This window comes from Rhipicephalus sanguineus, chromosome 11 (genome assembly GCF_013339695.2).
Source record: "Rhipicephalus sanguineus isolate Rsan-2018 chromosome 11, BIME_Rsan_1.4, whole genome shotgun sequence".
Taxonomy (NCBI): Eukaryota; Metazoa; Arthropoda; class Arachnida; order Ixodida; family Ixodidae; genus Rhipicephalus; species Rhipicephalus sanguineus.
The window spans coordinates 53,894,694-53,917,624 of NC_051186.1; the positions used below are offsets into that span (position 1 = coordinate 53,894,694).

At 47.5% G+C, this 22,931-nt stretch overlaps 1 protein-coding gene across 10 annotated transcripts in view; it reads left to right on the forward strand.

Annotated features, from left to right (window-relative positions):
* LOC119373613 (son of sevenless homolog 1) overlaps positions 1-22,931 on the forward strand; it is a 111,166-nt gene that overhangs the window by 12,235 nt on the left and 76,000 nt on the right. For 2 of the 10 annotated variants that reach the window (XR_007417956.1, XM_049420409.1), the window contains exons 8-22: positions 883-1,010; positions 1,484-1,614; positions 2,593-2,787; positions 7,554-7,671; positions 7,916-7,993; positions 9,832-10,038; positions 10,813-10,947; positions 11,731-11,887; positions 12,707-12,808; positions 16,573-16,728; positions 17,548-17,730; positions 18,377-18,494; positions 19,136-19,305; positions 20,590-20,706; positions 21,284-21,503. Coding sequence is in view for 9 of the 10 variants with exons in the window: in XM_049420409.1 (XP_049276366.1) it covers positions 883-1,010; positions 1,484-1,614; positions 2,593-2,787; positions 7,554-7,671; positions 7,916-7,993; positions 9,832-10,038; positions 10,813-10,947; positions 11,731-11,887; positions 12,707-12,808; positions 16,573-16,728; positions 17,548-17,730; positions 18,377-18,494; positions 19,136-19,305; positions 20,590-20,706; positions 21,284-21,503 (2,215 nt within the window). In the remaining variant the exon portion in view is untranslated. The remainder of the gene's footprint in view (positions 1-882; positions 1,011-1,483; positions 1,615-2,592; positions 2,788-7,553; positions 7,672-7,915; positions 7,994-9,831; positions 10,039-10,812; positions 10,948-11,730; positions 11,888-12,706; positions 12,809-16,572; positions 16,729-17,547; positions 17,731-18,376; positions 18,495-19,135; positions 19,306-20,589; positions 20,707-21,283; positions 21,504-22,931) is intronic. The other 8 variants (XM_049420414.1, XM_049420415.1, XM_049420417.1 and 5 more) reach the window with 8 other exon arrangements.

Here is a 22,931-nt window from a genome sequence, read left to right on the forward strand (position 1 = left end):
TGTGTGTAATGAATTGCATGTAGCTAATTACCTGTATTGAATTTTAGGGTGATTTTATCATTTGTAGCTGAGCTACGACCACTGTAACTCAATTGCTTTTTTTTTTTTTTGGGTAATCAATTGCATCTAGTCGGTTACATTATTGACCAGGAAGGTCTAACAGGCGATGCAACTTTGAGTGCTTGTACTTGGTACAAACTAAGGTAGAACGCCCTCGGTCGTGCAACAAGCTGCCTTGTGGTTGTGCATTATCAAACTTTAGCACTCCATTGTTCGAGTTTCCGCGCGTCTGCAACTTTTCTTCGGACATTCTTAGAAAGTGTGTGTTCACTGTGTTCCGAAGTTTATGTGGTCGGAAAATTTTCGTTGCGAAAGCGAAGAATTTTAGAAGAGGGATTTTCCTGTCACCTACCACACATACTGCCTAATGTCATTGTCATAGCTGTCATAATTATTGTCTGGTGGTAACGATTTTCTTGGGGCTTCCATACTTTCCACGTGTTCGGGCAGCCGCTGAATAGTCTGCTGCCGCAAGCATGCCATTAGGGCAGTGGCGAATATGGCACTGTGCCAGCTTGGAGCTGCAGTGGTGACGTGGAAGTTGGGGGTTCCCCTCATGCCCCTAAGGCGATGTCAGCGTTGCTAGGTACAGCATACAGCGCTTGATTGCGCATGCAAACTTCAGTACTCATGTAAATTGCCTTCCAGGCTATACGTACTGTTGAGGTTTGGTAGATGACGTGTGGAAATCGACGCCACGGGCTATCTCGGCAGTTAAATGTTTTCAGTGCCCCTGTAATGCTGCCACAGGCTCTTTTTTTTGCCAAGGCTGCCTCCGCACACAAACCGCAGCGCATCGGATGTCGTTCATTCTTCGTGTAGGTGTTGCAGCAGATGGCACCAACGGAAGAAGACCGAGAAACGTTGGAGCAGGCCGAAGGATTGCTCCGGAGGCTGAAGGCCCAGCTTACACGTACCTGCGCCGACAAGCTGCCGCGTAAAAGGCCTGGGTAAGGACTGGTGGTCAAGCCGAACATCTCTTGATTTTACTGTACGCAGCCCCGTGTTGCTGGGCTAGCTGACGTGACAGTTGCATGAAGACGACTGCTGAATTCTTATGAAAAGAAGGCGTGGATAGGAAAGAATGTCACTTAAAACGAAGTTGTATTGATGCTGAACGCTCCTATGAGCAGTTTTCTGCGCACGCATCAGGACCGGTTTACTTTTTGCAATATTGTCAGTTGGGGACATGGCAGTCGTGCAGTGACTGGAGGTGGTAACGGTTTTCTTATTATGTCTGGATGGCCTTATAAGGCTTTCAGAGAAGGAAAGACAAAAACTGAACTCCAATAGCAAGGTGATTCGATGATCACTTAGAAAAGTGTTGCAACGCCCCTTCAAGATTGGCCCTTGATTTTCCCGAGGGTGTAACCCTGCAGAACCAATGGACTTGTTTCAACAGAACTTTCAATTTCCATTTCAGAGAGGCATCCTTGCGCATGCACAGCCGCGACCGCCGAGCCACGGCACTGCACAAGATGAAGGAGCTGCAGAAGGCTGTCGACGGTTGGGAAGGCCGGGACATCGGCCAGTGCTGCAATGAGTACATCATGGGTAAGGACTGCCGCCCACCAGTTCTGTCTCAGTTCCATGGACTGCTGTTTGATACAAGCTGTTTTGTTGGCATACAGCATACCTCGTGCAGCCATACACCTCGTGATAAAGTGTGTTGTAGCACCTTTCGTGTAGCATATAAGGTAGCACTACATGATATATGCATATTACATTTCATTTTTTATGGCAGTATTTATATTGTTACGCATATGGACAAGGAAAACGAAGACCGTTGAACGTGCTTGTTGCTCCGGGTTTGAAAGAGAGAGGAAGACGAAGTGGTGGTCTCTAGCTAATTGGCCGCTGCTGAGCTCACCTTTGCGACCTAATAAACAGACCCCTTTTAGCCTTAACGGTCTCCTTCGAGCGTAACAATGTGTTAGAGAGAGGCCAAGGACTACAATATTTATTTTTCTTGTTGTAGAAATTACTTGACTTGCTGCCCTATTGTGCAGACATTTCTTGTGCTAGCTCCTGTATTTTAAAAAAAAAAGGGAAACCTTTGGTGTCTGTAATTTGCATAAAAGGCCAAATTGTAATACAAGTTGCGATGTAACCAACTGAATTGCCTATTTTACCGACTTCGTTCTATCAAGCTTCAACTGTACTAACTGCTATCGTTGCACTCAAAGGTTTCTTTATATTGCTGGTCTTGAGGTCACCCACAAAAGAGTTGAATCTTTAACTTGCTCATTCAGTTGCCGTATTGTTTAACCACCAAAACTAATTTGCAATATTATGGGCAGTAAAAAGTGTTGAAGTGCCCTTAAGCAGTGGGAGAGGAGAGAGACAGACAACCAGACATCACATGTTGCGGAAACTGGAGTTGATTGATTGATTAACTATACAAAAAACTTCAAAGCATATGAGTGTTTGTTGTAGAAACCAAAGTTCATTGATTGATTGATTGATTGATTGATTGACTGTACAGAAGAACATCAAAGCGTATACATTATAGATTCTGTCTTGCACATGCAGACGGCACCCTCGGCAAAGTGGGCTCGGGCCGCCGTCTGACGGAGCGGCACCTGTTCCTGTTTGACGGGCTGGTGCTGCTCTGCAAGCACAGCAATAAGCGCTCAAGCGTCACCGGTGGACCGACACCCGAATACCGTCTCAAGGAGTGCTTCTTCCTGCGCAGGGTGGAGATCCTCGATCGAGAGGACACCGACGGTATGCTGATGTTCCCTGAACGCGAAGCTGGGCCTTGGACCAAAGAGTACCATTACTCAAGCTTTAACAGTAGAGCTGTTTAAGGTCGAGGTTAATGCCTGCAGGGCATAACACAGCTCGTAGCGGGTATGGGTCACAGAAATTGGGCAAGCCCTACTAAGTGAAATCTCGGTAGAACGAACACCACATTAACGAACTTTTCAGATTAACGAACTTTTAAAAAATCCCGTGCCGACTGCTGATAGTTTCAGTGTAAAATTATTTCACTACTACGTACTTCAGAATACCGAACTTTTCAGAATAACGAGCGCTATATTTAGTTCCGCGTTATATTAACAATGCCTCAGTACTACGAACTCATGTTCTGAAATCTGTCGCGACCACCGGAGCGGGAGACGTGCGACGGTGCGGAGGGGGGAAAAAAACGAAAACGAAAGGACGACTTTCTTTCTTTTTGTTGAAACGCCGACGCTGCAGGTTTACAAGCGCAGAGGCGAGGGGGGAGGGCAAGGTCAGCGAGGCAGAGTGAGAGTTGCGGAGCAGGAAGCATGGGCGTGGGAAACCTGAGACAGCGAGGGAGCAGAAAACGAAACGCGAGGAATTTTCTTTTTTAGCTCTTTCTTTTCTTCGGAAGAGGCGATGACAGCTGCGATGCTTCGGGTTTTTCTTTTCTTTGTCACTTCTACATGTGCTCTAGGCCTTGTCAGTCGGGTCCATCTCTTTTCGGTGGTTACTTATCATGTCCGCAAAGCAAGTCGGCGTTCGCGCTGCGGTGCTACAATGAGTTCATCTCTGCTTGCGACGAAGAAGCGGAAACAGTTTTTGCTAAGCGAGAAAGTCGATATTCTTCGGCAACTGGAAGAAGGCAAAAAGCAGGCTGTTGTGGCCAAAGAACTTGGAGTGGCGCGTTCCACAATTGCCACGATCCTGAAAGATAAGGACAAAATAATGAAGTGCCAGGATCAATCGCAACTTGCCCCCTCAAGGAAGCGACTGCGGCTCGGTGACTTCCAGCCGATAGACTCTGCGGTGCTCACATGGTTCAAAGACGTAAGAGCCCAGAACGTGCCCGTGTCGGGCCCACTGATTCAGGAGAAGGCGCAACAGTTTGCTGCAATTTTGAATGTAACAGACTTCGAAGCATCTTCTGGTTGGCTCCACCGTTTTCGCCAGCGAAATGTGATCACCTGGCAGACTGTGTCCGGTGAGGAGAAGGCAGCAGACGAAGCGGCAGCGTCCACGTGGCGGGAAGAGAAGTTTAGGGAAATAATGGAGTCATACAGTGCGGCCGATATATTCAATGCCGATGAGACGGCCTGCTTCTACCAGCTTCTGCCGGACAAGACGATGCACTTTAAGGGGGAAGAGTGCAAGGGCGGCAAAAAATCGAAGGTTCGTGTTACTGTTCTGTATTGTTGCAACGCAACCCCAACAGAGAAGGTTAAGCCTCTCATTATTGGAAGGTTTGCACAACCGCGCTGCATGAAGAATGTAGTGTCCCTTCCATGCGATTGGAGGCCAAACAAACGAGCCTGGATGACTCGAGAGCTCTTTACGGAGTGGCTTCTGACCGTGGACAAGAAGATCAAAAAGGAAGGACGGAACATTTTAATGATAGTTGATAACTGCTCGGCGCACATTGTCAACGTACGGCTGACTAATGTGCGCCTTGAGTACCTTCCGCCCAACTGCACATCTGTGCTTCAACCCCTCGATCAGGGAATAATTAGAAGTGTCAAGGCGCACTTCCGCAAGCGCCTTGTTCAGCGTGTGCTTATAAACCTGCAACTTCAGCAGTCGACTGTTATCAACGTACAACAGGCGGCGGAAATGCTCACCGGCGCATGGTGGAGCGTCACTTCAACAACTGTTCAGAACTGCTGGCGGAAAGCAGGGCTCATGCACACGAGTGAGCAGCCAGAAGACGCCGGGCAGCCACGCAACGATGACCAGGCGGAGGAGGGCAATCCTGGCGAGCTTTGGAGTGAGGTGACCGATCTGTTGGCCATGGATTCGGTCTCATTTGACGATTATGTGCTGTGCAATGAAGCAACCACAACATCAGCAGAACTGACGACAGAAGACATCCTTCAAACCATTCAAGATGAAGGCAGCCACGATGGTGCGGACGATGCCGCGGACAATGAAGGTGCGACCTCGTTGCAACCTGAAGACTGTGACGAGGTCGTGACAGCCGCAGATATGATGGATATCATGTGGAAAGCGCGCATTTTCCTAGTGAAAAACGCCAAAGGGACCGAATGGCTCCACAGGAATGTGGATGAGCTGGAGGCCTTCGCGCTGCAAAGTTAGTGCTGCACGCGTAAAAAAAAAAAATCGCAGACTTTTTTAAGTAAACGTGCATTTTTTGGTGTTCACTTGTGCATTTGTTTTTTCTCGTGAAAAACGAGTTCAAGGACCCACCGTTGTAAAGGTAAGTCGTTTTGGTTGGTGGAAAATAAGTATTTATAGTTAATTTTTGGGCTTTCACTATAATGACCTTTCAAAATAACGAACAAATTGCCGCGGCCCCCTGAAGTTCGTTATACCGAGATTTCACTGTATTCACCCCCCGTCCACTAAAAAATGAAGCTATAACGAGCCTAGTGGGTATGTGCATGTGCCACAGGAATCAGGCAAGCCCCACTACTTGCATCTGGGGCAGTAAGAATGAAGCGGTCTATAGTAAGCCTAGCAGGTATGCGCCAAGCAGCTCCTGGCTGGTATGCGCCATAGGTGCCCCCCTTACTCGATGCCCCCCATGGGGCCTGAAAGGTACCTTGAAATAAAAAATAAATAAATAGGGCAAACTCCACTAGTCGCCTCCGGTCTACCAAAAAATTAAGCTGTATATAACTGGCCTGGTGGGTATGTGGGGCAAGCCCCACTACTGATACAGTAAAACCCCGTTAATTCGGACTTCACGGGACCAGAGAGAATGTCCGAATTAACCGAGGGTTCGAATTATCGCGAGTACGATCAAAACACTAGAAAAATGTTTCCGCCACCACCAGACTTTTATTTCTTAAAGAAGTCGGTGATCGCGGTTTGCTTCGCGGAGGCAACGTGCAAGGAAATCACAATTTTGCTAAGTTCCTGAAGGTCCGCGCACACTGTGCCGCAAAGCGGCGGTCTAGCTGACGCAGCCAGGTCATCCAAGCCTTTCTATTAAAGCGGTAGTCGACAGGCAGCTGCTTAATGTTCTTCAAACATCTTGGCTTCGCAGCCTTTCCTATCACCAGCAGCGGCAACTACTCTGTGCCGGTCATGCTCGTAGCCAGAAGAACCGTCACCCGCTCTTTTCTCCGTTTCCCGCCGACGCACGGGTCCCCCTTAAACACGATCGTCTTGTCAGGCGCTGTCTCGTCAGTGTTGAAAATGTTGCACGGCTCGTACGTAGAAAGGAGTGCGGAAAGTCCGGAACGCCAGGCCTGCACAACGCTTCACCGCGCACGTTGCGGAACACCAGGGGTGCTATCGCGGAACGATGCCTTATGCCATATTCTATGCACTGCCTTTCATTGTGTATGTGCCTCCGAGATGCAAAGCTCGTTTTGAATCTCGGAGGCCATAATCCGATCTCGTTACCTCGTTTTAAATCTCGGAGGCCATGATCCGATCTCGAAATTGTTCAGATGCGCCGTCATTTCGGCTGCGAATCCGAATTATATCCGAACCGCGGCCGTGGTGGTATCCGCTGCTGCTTCCCCGTCTCGACCCGACCTCGGTCGGGAGTTCGAATTAACCGAAGCGCGGTCGAATCTGTCCGAATTAATGAGAGTTCTCAGCCATAGAACAATGCACATTTTGGCCGGGACCAGACGCCGCGTCCACTAATAAAAATGAAGCTATCCATAACAAGCCTAGCGAGTATGTGCCATATCAGTAGGGCAAGCCCCACTACTCGCCTCTGGTCCACTAAAAAATGAAACTGTCTGTAACGGGCCTAGTGGGTATGTGCCAGAGGAATCGGGCAAGCCCCACTACTCGTCTGTGGTCCACCAATAAAAATGAAGCTATCTATAACAAACCTAGTGTGTATGTGTCACAGTTATCGGGCTAGCCCCACTACTCACCTCCGGTCCACTAAACAATTAAGCTGTATATAACTAGCCTAGTGGGTATGTGCCATATTAATAGGGCAAGCCCCCACTACTCGCCTCTGTACCACTAAATTAAGCTGTATATAACTAGTGTAACGGGTATGTGCCACAGGAATCGGGCACTCCCCACTACTCGCCTCCAGTGCAGTAAAAATGAAGCTGTCTATAACGAGCCTAGCAGGTATGTGCCAAGCAGCTTCTGGCAGGTATGTGCCACAGAAATTGAGCAAGCCCTGCTATTCACTTCCGGTCCACAAAAAAAAAAGAAGCTATAACAAGCCTAGCGGGTATGTGCCAAGCAGCTCCTAGTGGGTATGTGCCACAGAAATTGCTCAGGTCCCACTACTCGCTTCCGGTCCAATAAAAAATGAAGCTGCTATAACTAGCCTAGCGGGTATGTGCCACAGAAATTGACCTCAGGCCCACTAAAAAATGAAGCTGTATAGAGCTAGCCTAGCAGGTATGTGTCACGGAAATTGGGCAAGCCCCACTACTAACCTCCAGTCCACTAAACGTGTATTATGAAATAGCAATATGATGTCACCAGCTCCGCTGCTTAACCAGTCTTCGCGACGTTAAATCACTGAAACTGCTTCAATTTTTTTTCAGTTGTCCGGCTTTTAGAATGGGTACCCCTGACATGCTCCTGCCTCTCTTTTGCAGAGCTCAAGTTTGCATTCGAGATAGCTCCGCGTGATGCCCCGCACATCGTGCTCTTTGCCAAGAACGCCGAGGAGAAGAGCACCTGGATGGCCAGTCTTGTCATGCTGAACATGCGCAGGTAAGCTCGAGCATTCTTTTCGCGACAGGAAAGTTCCCAGAGTTCCTTCCCCAATCGGATGGGAGAACCGTAGTTCTGTGTAACCTGAACATCTTTTTCTGGTATTAGCGTGTAACGAATACGGTAGAACACCCTTGTCGCGTTGTTTACTAAGCCACGGAAAAAGAACACTGGATCCAAGAAAACTTAAACAATAACATTTGCCAGCTGTGTTTCGCTTGTTGATGATTGTGTCCTCTTGCAGCATGTTGGAGCGAACCCTGGACAGCATCCTGTCCGATGAGGAGAAGAAACATCCACTGCGGCTACCCGAGAACTACAGGTCAGCAACACCAACCTATCTTGCAGCTTCGCTACGTTGCGCTCTGCCTTTTGCGCTGTTGTACTGTTGTAATGAGTACCAATCCAGAGATGCCAGTTGTACTTTTGGACATCTTTGGCTTGGTATTCCTTCCTTTGTTCATCGAGGGTGTTTAGATACACAGTTTCACAAGCATATTGAGATGTTAACTTCTATCAAAAGCTTACTTTTCTTTTTTTAACAGGCACGTCCACGTTTGTTTTAGGTGTGCAGATGCCTTTCATTTTTGTTTTTATTCCTTTAAAATTGCCATTTCAATATTATTCTCTTTTGTCACATTCACTTCAAAAAGAAGAAATCGCGGTCCTCTCCAATAGTCAACCATCATACAACAGCCCTGTACAAAATGAAACCTTTTGCTTGTGCACGCTATACTTTTTTCATCGTTATATTTTTTTTATCAACTCAGTAAATGTTTGCTTTGTATAACTTATTGCTGGAAACCCTCTTCTACTAGGACCTTTATGTGCTCCCGTTGTTGCACAAATAAAACTAAGCACTCGTTTAAATGGTGACGCGCTTGGCGTTAACGGAGCCTGAAGGTACAAGGGAAATACGTTCTAAGAGGAGTTCTGTTTAGCGAGAGATAAACAGGGTTGCAGAATTCAAGTATGGAACCAATCATATTAGCAGGAAGCAATTCCATATGACTTCCATTTACGGAGAGTCTACTGTAATTCACAAGTTACTTCAGAAGGATTGTCTTGTCTGTGAGGTCTGTGGCTACGTTCCTTTGCTATACTTGGTCACAACCTACGAAAAGAAACTGGGAGGGGCGAAGTACGTAAGGAAGGGTGTTTCAGCTCCACTAATGTGAAACCTGGGGAGGGGCAAGGCATGCAGTGATTGCTGGCGTTTCCCACAGCAAAATTTTTACTCTTTACTGCTTTACTCGCCACCGGTCCACTAATGCACCATCATTTTGCAGATATGTTTCAGGAAGTGGTGTTTCAAATAGATGACCTTACTGTAGAGATGCACGTTTGTGTCTCTGGTTTTAGATAAGAAACTTGTGAGCGCCTTGGTAAATTTCGTCAAAGATTCTGACACCGCTGCTAAGCCAAACATAATGTGTTAGGCAGTAACGACGACCCTTTAACTCATAATGTCGTAATATTGTCAATATGCATTGTATGGACCAGTGGCGAGTAGTGGGATTTACCCAATCTTTGTGGCGCATACCCGTTTATGATGGACTGTGATGACGACATGACACGCTGAGGTGACGACGACATGACACGCCGACAAGACAAGACCTTAAGGTGCTTTGCCCCTAATATGTCGGCTCTGCCCACAGTTGTTGCTATCCCTCCCTTAGAGAACTTGCATAAATGATCCATCCAATAGCGCTCACTCATTCTCATGACGGCAAGTACTTCTCACGTGTTTCAAGATAGTTGACTTTACCATATAGGCACACGCTTGCGTCAGTATTAGGTAGGTCAGTATTAGGTTAGGTAGGAAACTTGCAAGTCTTGGCCAATTTTGTCGGGGATACTGACATCGCTACTCAGCTACACGTAATGTTTTAGGTAAAAGTGACGAACATTTAACTCTTAAACGCGTAGTATCTACATTAGCAGAGAAAAAGTACTAACGGTTCAAGCGGAAACCAGCTAGCTTGATTGTCTTTCACAGGTAAATGGCAGTCATGCCACAGTTCTGTGGGCAGAGCTGACATTTTTTCTTGGGTTGCAGCCGAGTGTAGTACTCATCTCGTCAGTGCCATTGGTGGCCACTGTCCCTCCCCTGGTTTGCTAGTGCCAATTTAACCATCCTCCTCGTCTCGCAACCTGCAGGTTCTCGCTGGAGGACTCGGAGTCCCAGGTGGTGCTTGAGGAGAAGACGAACGCGGGTGTGCCGCTCATTAAGGGTGCCACCCTCCTGAAGCTGGTGGAGCGGCTGACGTACCACATGTACGCCGACCCCATGTTTGTGCGCACCTTCCTCACCACCTTCCGCTCCTTCTGCCAGCCGCACGAGCTGCTCGATCTGCTCTCCGAGAGATATCCTTTTTTTTTTTACTGCAATTGAATGATCAAAGAAAGTAGGCTTGCAGACACTTGAGACAACAGAAACGCCGACTCTCAACTCATCTTGAGAACAGCGGCACAAATTTAAGAAAACAAACAATCGATCATACAGTCAATCATAAGAAACAAGCAATCTTACATCCAACACAGGCGCTGAACTTCAACTGTCTTTCTACATAAACTGAAAAGGTGCACTACATTGTAAAAGAAAACAGACACAAAAGCTTACCGTATTTATTCGAATCTAAGCTGATGTTTTTTTTTTTTTTTTTTCAAAAAAATGATGTGCGAAAGTGGGGGCTCGGCTTAGATTCGAGTATAGATTCGAGTAGAATGATTCAGTTTTTTTTTTCTGGCCTTGCGAATTTCGGGGGTCGGCTTAGAATCGGGGCCAGCCTAGATTCGAGTAAATACGGTATGTGCATAGAGTGCCACCCGTCAAAACAGGTGGCACTCTGGTCCATAATAATGATAGCAATTTTGTTAAAATTACAAACATGCAACGTACGACGCACTACACTCAAGTCCCTGCTTTCCTGCTGTGATACCCCAGTGGTCGTGGCATGGCAATTCTGGGCTTGTCAAGGACCTGGTTTCAATACCAACCATGTCGGCCGTGTTTGAAATCGGAAAAAAACATGGAAGAGCATTCGTGTGCTTTAGTTTGGCGTCCTATCAGGAGTGGCAACTTGGCATATGCGATGCTTGCGCGAGGTCGCGAGCATTTTCCTTAACGCACGTGCGCACGTTTGATATTCCCGAGCCTCAAGCTCCAGCCCTGGCCGAACACGGCGAAGGAGCCGAAGCCGAAGCTGCACGGAACCTGCACCGCGAGTGCCTCAAGCGCTTCCGTAAGGAGTACAGCCAGCCAGTACAGTTTCGGTAAGCTGTCCCGCACGTACATTTGAGACATTCAGTCCTGTAACAACCGTTCTATCTTGTTTTGGTATCAGAGGTGCGCGTGTAGGAGATCAGAGAATTGTAACATGAACAATGTTTTCCTGATGGCACTTTTGGGTGTAGACTGTAATACAGTGGAGTAGAGAACCGTTGCCAATCATCATGAATTGTAGTGGTGTACATGCATGCCTGCAATACCTCAATGGTTCTGTAGAAAAGCTGAATGCCACACTGCAATCGCATTTGTATTTTTTCGTGCCTTCAAAGCCTGCAATGGCTGGCACCTAAATTATGTCAGTTGTTGCATTGCTAACTAAAGATTCATGGCCTGGCTGTGTTTCTTTCTAGCCCCATGGAGCTGTGTGCTCTTCTATGCCAACTGTACTTCCTTGGCAGTGATTCATATGTCCAGTCTCGTTGTCATGCGGTCAGTTCACCTGGTCTGCAACTGTTGGGCTACGCCAGTTGTTGCTTTGAAGTGCGTGTGTGTTAGCACAGACACAGCACACGGATTAAAGCATTAACATTGAATAATGCGACACTTTCACGGTGCCTATCTGTAATGCACAGGGGTGGTGGAAAGTTCCCAGGCTGCTGTTTCATGTATTGCTATGACAGCGTGGCTTGGGAACCTTTGAACACCCCTGTACACGTTCAATTCGCTCTAAGATGTGCACTAGAGCGGCATTGGCCAATCGCATCGCCACCTACACTGCGGTTGTTGGACCTGACTTTAGTATGGTGTCCCTTGCTGTTGTCGTGCAGAGTGCTGAATGTTCTGCGGCACTGGGTGGACCACCACTACTACGACTTTGAGCGGGACCCAACACTGCTCGAGAAGCTGCGTGCTTTCCTTGACCGGGTCAAGGGCAAGAACATGCGCAAGTGGGTCGAGTCCATCAACAAGGTCATCCAGCGAAGGGTCAGTCCATGGACTTGCTGAGCCGTGTTAGAGTGTTGCTAACCTATTAAAAAAAAAACATGAGTATTCATTGTATGGATGTGCAAAGCTTCCGTTACATGTTCTCTCACGAGTTTAACTTTCACGTTTTGATGGGTGTGGATTCTTTGATTCTTTCAGGGAATGTTCGGTGTCTTGAGTGTTGGCCAAGATGAAAAGCTGGGTGTGTTTATGCATAAATGACGATCTCTTCATCCCTTGTGTTCGTGATGCTGAGCACTGGTGGTGCCTGCAATTCCTTTTAGTCTTTTGCTTGTATGTAATGTGTGTTTGTGTACTGCTGTTGGCCCAAAGTTAAACACTGACAAACCTGGTCCAAACCGTGACTGCACGATGGAAAGGCACCAAGCAGCTATGCACTAATAGTGGGTCTTCTGTGACACTGGAAAGAACAAAAGGTAGATATTGGACATCATTGGAAATATGACTATTAAGAGTGTTCACTCGTGCGTTCATGTAAATAGGCATGTCTCCGATTCTTACTGCCACCACTTCACATGTGCAGCATGGGATGCCATCTGAGCATGTCCTGAACAGATAACCATTTCATCTCTTGCACAAAGGCAGCAGAATCTGTAATCAAGATAAAGAAGGAAGAGATAGCTGTCACCTAGATAACCATCACAAAGACAGTAAGCATTGTAACCTGTGTGAGATAGTTGTTGTCTTACCTGAAAGCGTCGCTTTCTGTTCGCTTTGGCATTTCGGGATGCGTGCATACGGTGCATCTGTTCTGTAGCATTTTCCTGACTGTTGCATCAACCACCTCATCATTTACAGAGTGAGCAGTTGGACGAGCCACGGGAGATCACCTTTGGCTACAGCCCGCCTAACATCGAGTGGTACCTGTGCAGCACTCCGGACAAGTTTGACATTCTGACGGTGAGCCATCCATCAGAGCATCGCGATAAACTAAATAATACACCCTACATTGAAATTTCGCTATGTTAAGGGGGGACACGGGTCTTAGAAACCGAAAAATCGCGAAAAAATCGTTTTTTTTGAAAATGTTATTTTCGGATTTTACAGTGACTGATGCATAATCTGGCAAATTTTCATGCGTCCTGGATTGATATTTTAGCCGCAGTAGCGTTTTATATCATGCATGTGACGAGATTATTTCTCGATGGACGCGCAAAAATGGGCTTTCTTGCAGGACGCGCAGCTGCCATTCTACCTCTCTGATCGCGGCCATCTTGGTCCCGTTCGAAAGAGCCGCGTTTCTTTTTTATTTTTCGCGCCACCACTACTGCGTACGCCAAGCGGCCACCAAGAAAAAGCCCGCGAAAAGCTAGTCCCGATGCGCGGTCCTATTGGTCTACCAGTGCACGTGACAGTGAGCGCGCACGCCATTGGCGGATTTCCACAGTCGTCTGCTCGGGCCGCGCGAGTTCGCATCGGACAACGCGGCTGAAACGCGCAACCATGCCGAACTCAACGCCAAAGTTCGCTACGAAGTACAAATTCGGTGGACGGACGAAGAAACGGAAAGTGTACAACTTTCAAAAGAAGCGCCGGTCACCTTCAGAAGATGTCGACGGTAGTTTGCCTCCCGTGCCAAGCGCCCCCGAAGACACCGCCGAAGACGCTGACTGTGGGTTAGGCCTAGCGGGTGAAAGCGGCTCTGACAGCGACCACGTTCGACAGACGTTTCGGCGCGACACCGTCATGTTGGAGCCCGCTGATTTATTGAAGATCGAGAAGGACGCGGAAGTAAAACTCCGGAACCTAGCATCAACGCCGGCCACCACGCGAAAATCGGGTCTTCTCGCTTGTGCAAACGACACTGCCACGGACGACGCCGCGGCTGGCTCGGATGTGATGGAGACGCGCTTCGCTCTGGTGAGCCTCGACGCTCTAAACGCTCTGCAGTCGAACGTGAAGTGCAAAGGGTGCGGCGGCGATGTGTCAGTGCGCATAGGTGAGCGCGAATACGGCCTCGCCGTAAAGATTGTTACGTCGTGCGAGATCTGCGGTGATAACGCGCCGGTGTGGAGCTCGCCGCGCGTGAACAGTGGAAAAACGTGTAACCCGTTCGTTGTGAACATTCTTGCCGCGCGCGCTATGAAGACCACTGGCAATCAGCAAACAGCACTGAATGACATCTTCGCTACAATGAATGTGTCTTCCCGCGGCATGCATACCAAGACATGGCAGGCACATCAGAAGTCGAAGCTGACGCCCGCCGCGACTGCAGCTGCCGATAAGTGCATGTCTGAAAGCGCGCTCGCTGTTCGGAATCTATACAACGAACTGAAGCTCGGCGACCCAGGAAACATTGCCGTTTCCTTCGATGGTTCGTGGATGACGCGTGGACATTCCTCCCATATCTGTGTTGGCGCTGTCATCGAACTTTTTACGGGGTTAGTCCTTGACTATGCGGTACTCAGCAATTTTTGCGCTGCGTGCGAACGGGGACCGAAAGAGGACGATCCTAACTATCAGTCTTGGAAGGAGAGGCATGTATGCCAAAAGAACTCCAGCAAAAAATCTGGGGAAATGGAAGTGGAAGCTGGACTAATGCTTTTTCAGCGATCACTGGAAAAACACAACCTCAGATACACTACGATACTTTCAGATGGTGACAGCCGCACCTTCCTCGCGCTACAGGAAGCCAAAGTCTATGGCTATATTCCTATCAACAAGGAGGACTGTGTCAACCATGTTGAAAAACGAATGGGCACAGCACTGCGCAACCTTATTACCAAGCAAAAGGGGGCCGGAACTGAGTGTCTTGGTGGCCGGGGAAAACTGACTGGCGACCTGGTTACCAAGCTCAGTTCCTATTATGGCTGGGCGCTGAAGACTAACAAAGGTGACGTCAAGGCCATGCACAGAGCTGTCATGGCCACCTATCACCATGTCACCTCTAATGACGAAGTGTCAAACCACAGTTTGTGCCCAACAGGCAAAGATTCGTGGTGCCGCCAAAATGCAGCCACAGCAAAAGGCGAGCCTGTTCCCAAGCATCGCTACAACTTGCCACCTCATGTCTGCAAGGCCCTTTTGCCCATCTACGAACGCTTGTCAGATGAGAGGCTTCTTGAGCGGTGCCAGCGGGGGAAGACCCAGAATAGCAACGAGAGCCTCCATTCCGTTGTTTGGGCACACTCAGCGAAATAGCGCCATGCATCACTGCTTTCTGTCCAAGCTGCTGTGGCTGAGGCTATGGTAAAATTCAATGCAGGGAATGAAGCAGCCTCAGCAGCAATACTGAAGGAGCTGAAGCTGAATCCTGGACCCTCGGCTAAAAAACGCATGGCAGAAAAAGACCGTCGCAGATCGACAGCATCAGCTCGCAAGCGTGCCTCTGCAGAAAACATGCAGCGGGCGTTGAAAAAAAGGCATTTAGGGGACTCGAAGCAGAAAGACTACCTGCCTGGTGCCTACTGAGAATGGTGAAATTGCAAATTATTGTAAATACATGACTATTCCATGCTAGAGTTTGCCCAAAATGGACTTGTTGTGTTTTTTCACGATTTCTCAGGATTCAAATTTTGCTGCGGTTGCAAACTTGCCAGAAAGATATCTCTGCCTTCAGAGCAGCTAGGACTGTCATTTTTGTTGTGACATGTAGCTCTATCTGTAGTGCACACAGGGGTAGTTGTGAATTTTCGAATAATATCTTCAAAAATTTTATATTTTGCACAAAATTGGAGCATAAAGTGGGTGTGTCTGCAACACTGAAATTCAAGGTGCTACAACCTAGCTAAAGATCATCAGATCAAAAAAGCATTCCTACCCCTGTGTGCCTTATGTTCATTAGTATCTAGGCATGTGTCAATAGTAGCTCTCTAATAAAAATTTTTTGTGTACCGTACCGGGAAACAATGGGTAATTAATTTTAAGGTATCTCAAAAACTAATTGACATAGGGAAAAAATAATTACATTTTCAAAATCAGCATTAAAAACTGAATCATACTGTTAAGTTTCTTTTTAAATACATGAAAAAATTTAGCATTTCTCTCTCAAGTACAGTGTCCCCCCTTAAGGGGTGGCTCAACCCACGTCACTGTTTGCAGAATCTTTTCAATACAAGCAGCACGGGAGTTTTCCTCTACTCTTTCATTCCCACACATCTGTCTGGGGGCATACAACTGCAGAGCCCAATCGCAGTAGGGTGCTGATATAATTTGGCAGCAGAAATTGGCCTGCCACGGTTGTTAAACAGTGCTGATGGCATCATTTGTATGGTTACCACTGCTTCCACTGGTTGGAAGTTCGCACACCGTGTGCCAGATGGCATTGTTTCTATGGTTACGATACCTTCCATGCGGCTATCATAATACTTGGGCAGTAATTAATACGCATAATGCCATACTTCATTGCATTTTTGACTGATGAAAATAGTGCTACAGATCAACATGGTGTCTGATGCACGAATTGCATGAAATAGCCACATTCCGAAGGCACTGTCAGAGCCACCCAACTATGGGCACATTCTTTTTTTTTTTTTGTCACTAACAAGTTGTCTTCGTATCTCTATGCACTTTTGTTTGCCTGCATTGTGCTGAAGCTGGTTACTGTACCATGTCATAGCTCCCTCTCATGCCCAAAGGCCGAGAGCCTGTTAAGTTGTGCTTCTGGATATAGTTACATCGAGTTTGTGCAGTGACTTTCTCCCGTTTTCTTTTTGACCTATCAGCTCCATCCAATTGAGATAGCACGGCAGCTGACACTGCTGGAGTTTGACCTGTACCGAGCTGTGAAACCATCTGAACTGGTGAACGCTGCCTGGACAAAGAAGGACAAGCACAAGACATCGCCAAATCTCCTCAAGATGATTCATCACTCATCTAATGTAAGAATCTCGTCATTTCGTGCGTATCCAAGGGATCGGGCGTTTAAGCAAGAGTTACATTAATTCTGTTGAGTTTATGCGCATTGCTAACTGGTCAAACGACATTATTTTGGATGAAGCCAGGCAGCCACAGTCTGAGCAGTTGAACGATTGGATGCACAACTGAGCACAATGTCGCGGGTTCAAGCCACGACACAATACCGGAGCATTCGTGTACTGTTTGTTGAGTGCACATTCATCAATCTCACATGGTCGAAGTTAAACTGGAGTTCTGTATAGGAGCGTCCCTGTCAAACCACTCTGCAGTTATTGACTTTAAGCTTCATAAGTGAAAAACCTGACTCAACGTTTTCTATTAACATCTTTTGAATAACCTGTACGGGTGTGATCAGGATTGTAGCCTTCTGTCAATGCCATGTTAAGGTTTTTCGTTATTTGTTCACCTATCAAGTCTTACTAACCCTGCATTGGTAAAGGGCTGAAACTTTTGCCCAAATTTTGTCTTGGCTTTAGATGGCATTATGACATTGCATAATCATTGTTTTCAAATAAGTATTGCGTTACAATTAGAACAGTTTGCAATTGGTACCCACGTACACAGAGGCCTTGTTGTGTTAGAGTAGTACTTGGGAAGTTGAACAAATGGTATCTCGAGAAGTTGTGAAGCAACAAGTCGTCGTTATGATTATAGCGGAATGGTTGCAGTACCACAGTTTTCTCTGGTAATTTTTGTGGAGAACTCTCCGAGTGAGATGTTTGTACTTCGGAGCAAGCGCTTGGCCACGGGGATAGCGGATTCTTGTCGGCCATGGCGTGCAGTTCTCCTTCTGGCTGGAGCGGTGCGTCGTAGAGACCGAGAACTACGAGGAGCGGCTGGCCGTGGTGTCTCGCATGCTGGAGGTGATGCTGGTGCTGCAGGAGCTCAACAACTTCACGGGCGTGTTTGCAGTGTCCAGTGCCATGTCCAGTGCCTGCGTCCATCGGCTGGAGCACACTTTCAACGTGAGTGGTAGAAGCCTTGTGTGTGACTTGGCGTTGTTTGCTCAAGCAACCTTCAGGCAATACCGACACTGACTACACCGACTAGTAGGTGCCCCGACTGCGGTAGGGGCCCCGACTGCGGTAGGGGCCCCGACTGCGGTTGGTGTACCAATTGTGTATTGGGGTTGGCATACAGAACAAGTCTTGCCATTGTTGCAATTCGGATTCTAAAGCTTACTTGCGCCCCGTTCATTCCAGCAGTTTAGTTTATGTCTAGAACGAAATTGGTTAAATGGGGTGGCAAGGTATGTGTCTTGGGACAGTGTGGGAAAGGGGTGTGCAAGAACTGACATGTCGGCACTTGTATGTCTAGTATGTGTTCATTCTTTGTTCATGCGCTTCTACTGGAAGATAAAAAGTGACCAACTAGGCCAATATTTCTGCCCTTACAATGAAATGGGAGCATCCACTGGCCATGCCCGGCCACAAGTGCTCACTCGTGGCTCGACCATTCTTCTCATCTATTAGACGTGCCCTGTCTCTTTCGCTCGTTGCTTCGTCGAACTGCTGTGGAAATGTGCTGGAGGTTGATTACACAGTGTCGTCGCAGTGCGCTGACTTCGTCGCATCCACCGTGTGTAAATCAGCATGTGCTGTGTTCTTGCAGAGTATCAAGTGCAGCCTGAAGAAGGCACTGGACGAGGCGTTCGACCTGTATTCTGACCACTGCCGCAAGTACCAGGAGAAGCTGCGCTCTATCAACCCACCCTGCGTGCCCTTCCTCGGTAAGGCACTGGCTTCTCCGGTAGTTTGCTGATTTCCGAGCCGAGTGATCGAAAACTGAGTGATCGGAAACTTCAGCGTTGTTGTTAGTGCTTGCCTTAGCTCCAGAATAAAAGTACTAGCGTCGTTCACACAATTATATTGGAACAGTGTAAAATTATCTCGTTTGCCAGACATTGCTGTGCCGCCTACGCCGAGCACTTGTCACAGTTTTTCTTGTGGGTGAAGTCCACTCGCATGAAAATAGAGAAGTAAGCGCTCATGGCAATATGACATCAATGCAACGTGGTCGGAGGCTGACCCAGGCGCATATTTCGTTTTTGAGTGGTTGGTGGCTGAATTGAAAGCGCGCGATCCTCGCTGCCACTGGAGTCTTTTGTTCATTAATAATAATATCTGGGGTTTAACGTCCCAAAACCACGATATGATTATGAGAGACGCCGTAGTGGAGGGCTCCGGAAATTTCGACCACCTGGGGTTCTTTAACGTGCACCTAAATCTAAGTACACGGGCCTCAAACATTTTCGCCTTCATCGAAAATGCAGCCGCCGCGGCCGGGATTCGATCCCGCGACCTTCGGGTCAGCAGTCGAGCGCCATAACCACTAGACCACCGTGGCGGGGCCTTTTGTTCATTGATGCAGGCATGTACCTGACGAACATTCTGCACATTGAGGAAGGCAACCTGGACTTCCTTCCCAACCACGAGGGCCTCATCAACTTCAGCAAGCGTCGCAAGGTGGCCGAGATCACCGGCGAAATCCAGCAGTACCAGAACCAGCCATACTGCCTCACCGTCCAGCCGGATATACGGGTAAGGCACATGGTACTGGCTGTGCAGGCTGCTTTCTTTGCAATCGGTGCAGCTGCAAACTGCGCAACACTGTTTTTGAGCATACTACTCGTGATGTGAAGCCTGACGAGTAAAACAAGTACAGGTGATGGCAATGGCGATAGAGCTATTGTGCATTTAGTGGGTGCGTTGCAATATTCACGCTCGACAGCTAAATGGTAGCTAAGCGGACCCATTCCAATTCCATTCCAATTTCACGTAGATGTCGAAATAGACAGCTTCGCAAAGACAGCATCAGAGAGAAATACGATGCAGGCTACTTTGCTGTCCAAACAAAGTGGCGGCCCTGTGGAACGATTGGATTGCTCGGATCTCGACGGTATGGTCGTGTGCCCGCAAGTCGATACTTTTTTGCGCACTTAACATAAGCCACGTTCAGTATTTTTTATAGATTCAAACAGGAAAGAAGTGTTAAAGAATCACAATTCTGCTTGTTTTGCTTGGCTCTCTCTTGTTGATGCGAGGTGGCGTCATGTCGCCCAGACATCATCCATACGCATTCCATTACTCAGAGTACTGGGGCTCAATGCTGTCTTCTAAGCTGTCGGCGTGGACTGTTTATGATGCTGTCCTGAATTGCAACACGGCCATAATAGAGCAGATTCATAAAGTAATAAGCGGGCACATAGAAAAATAAGCAGGCATTCTGATGACGATGATACTGGCACATATTGGGCTGGGCATTGTTTACACTGCCGCGGGTAATTTCTTACGTCTGCAATTTGTTATCCTAAAGGTTCTTAAGATGCAGTGGCGATAAAATTTGATACACTATTCTGAAACATTTGGTGTTTTGAAATGCGTAGAACTTAAATACTATTTTCGCATTAAACGAATGGACATTTGGAAGGGATTTTCAAAATAATCGTTAATCTGAAAAAAAAATATCATTAATCTGAGATTCACTATAACACAACTCGCAGCTTGAAATGCGAAAGCTTAGGGCTAAGTAATGCACATATACTTTCGTTTCTAGCATTCATAGTTGTCATATCAACGTAATTTTGACTTGAACATCTGCATTAGAGCCAACGTTACCTTGCGCAGCCAGATTTGCAGCTACATGATGCGGTCATCACAAGCGATTGCTCATAGCAGAGGTTGTACTAAAAAAAAAACTGTCGCATTTCAATCCGTGAGTATTGTACCTTCCTGTACATAAGACTTCACAGCGCAGTGTCTGCTAGTGCCCAATAGTGATTTCATTGACAATTACCTCTCCTTCACTTCTCTTCCGTGTGACAGCAATTCCTGGAGAACCTGAACCCGCAGGAAGATATGACGGAGAAGGAGTTCACAGACTACCTGTACAGCAAGTCATTGGAGATAGAGCCCCGAGGCTGCAAGCAGCCACCCAAATTTGTGAGTGCCTGTCATTGCTAAGAGTATCATGAAGGGCGCCAACAACTGCATACTGTAGGAGCTGCAGTGTTTTACTGTTGCACTGTATCCTCGAATAGCTTGTAAACAGAACTACACTCTGAAGTTTTGTGGGCAAAGTCTATATGCACCTCAAGGGCTAGGGGTCACGTCACATGTGTGACATGTGACGTCACATGTCACATGTGTGACATGTGGCTTCGCGTGTGACATCATTGGTAGAGCAGCACGTCACTGTTGGTCCAGACTCTTAACAGATGTGATGCTGGCAAAAATAGTGTGGACCAGGAAGCCACACGGCATAGGTTATTGGGCATTCTTTCCGTTGCTCTAACTGAGCACTGGTTATCTGTCCTACCTATCAGGTGGCAGGGTGTCTAGGTCTTTTTCTTTTAGCGTCAGCTCAGATATCAGCTACTCTCGTCAGCTACGAACTTAGCCCAAGTGCAGTTTCATTGTTCTTGACCTTCAGTGAGGCCATCATAACGGGCCTCTGTTTATTGAGTGTCACCGGTTTTGGGTAACTCCGTGGGGTTGATGGCCCTGACTCTGCTCGCAGCCGCGTAAGTGGCCTGACCTTCCACTCAAGTCGCCAGGCATCAAGCCACGGCTGACGCGATCGGCAGGAAGTCACCAGGTGTTGCCCAACTGGGGCGGTGCACCCCCAGCCTCGGAAGGGGAGGATGCCACGCCTCCAACCAGCCCTTCCACACCGCTGACGCCACCCTATGTCCAGCACAGTGATTCGAGTGTGTTTGCACCTGTCCTGATTGGTGCGGGTGAGTACTACTGAAGAATTAATTAAAATGGTTATGGCTGGCTGGACGCAACCAAACCATCGATAAATTGAAAGTGCTTGTTGTTGAAGAAAAGTTAGGCATGCAGATACAGACACAGAATACAAATGTAGAACAAAAATGCCGTCTAACTTTTAACAGCGGAGCGGCTTAAGCTTTTCATTAGGCTGTCTAGCGCAGACAAAAAACTGCGCCTAGCTATGACGTCACTGAGTGATGCCAGGATAACCTTAGCCAAGCCTACGCCTGGCTATAATGTCGCGAAGCCAAGTTAAGCTTAGTCGAGACTAGTTCAACCAGGCTTAGTAAGCCTGGTTGAGCATAGTTGAGCCTAAATATGCCAAGTTCAATCAAGTCAAGATTAATTAAAATATAATTACCAATTAAGCCTAATACCCGTGACACACGGGCATGTTTGAAAGGCCATTGAGCCGATGGCCATCGAAACGCTACAACTCCATCGAACTCGATGGAGTTCTCGCGTTGCCACACGACGGTTTTCAACGGCCGTTGACTGATTCAGGTGTTTCTCGCAAACATTTTGTGGCGCTGCTAATCTTATTTTCGTTTTCATGTCGTCGTAAGTGAACTAAAATAAATCCACTTAAAAGCCTTCGCGCGCACAACGCATTCGTGCGTTGTCTTGTTCTGAAATATAAAAAAAATGTTTATACATAATTATAAGTGCATTATTAGTTATAAGCAGAGTTGGTTATAAGTTTGTTGAACAGCGAAACTGTGGCTACGTTATAACCGCTTTACCCGTCCGGCCGCTTTTCCGGGTTTGCGAAGTTTACCACGTAGTTTTGCCTGGTTTTGCGGTTGCGTGTATTCATTTTGTTTCATTGGTTTCATTACGTGCCTGTTCCGCCATCATGAGTGACCGTGAAACAGATGACAAGGCCGCTATGGTGTTCTACGCGGCTGCGGGATCGAAGCGGCAAAAGAGGAAGCCGACGCACCGACGCCATCGAGAATGAGCTGTTGCTCGTGAACAATTTGCTGACGACTATGGATGCGGTGACAGAACGAAGCGTGAAATCACACAAATACTTTAGTAAATAAGTTACAACGCCCATGCACACTACTTTTAATGCATACTGGTTAAATTTTTCCTTTTCTAATCATGAGTACGAGCACACTGGGAACGAGAGGGCGCGGTGACGCTGTTTCCGCTTCCGCCGCTCGATGGCCGTCGAAGTTTCAATGGAGTTGTAGAGTGCTCCGTCGACTCGATGGGCCACTGACTCAATGGCCTTCGAAACTGCCCGTGTGGCAGCGCGTGCATCCCCGTTGAGTCAATGGACCATCGGTTCAATGGCCTTCGAAACGCCCGTGTGACACGGGTATAAGTAAGGTACTCCTAGTTAAGCTATGTTTAATTAAGCCTAATTGAGCTAAATCTAATCT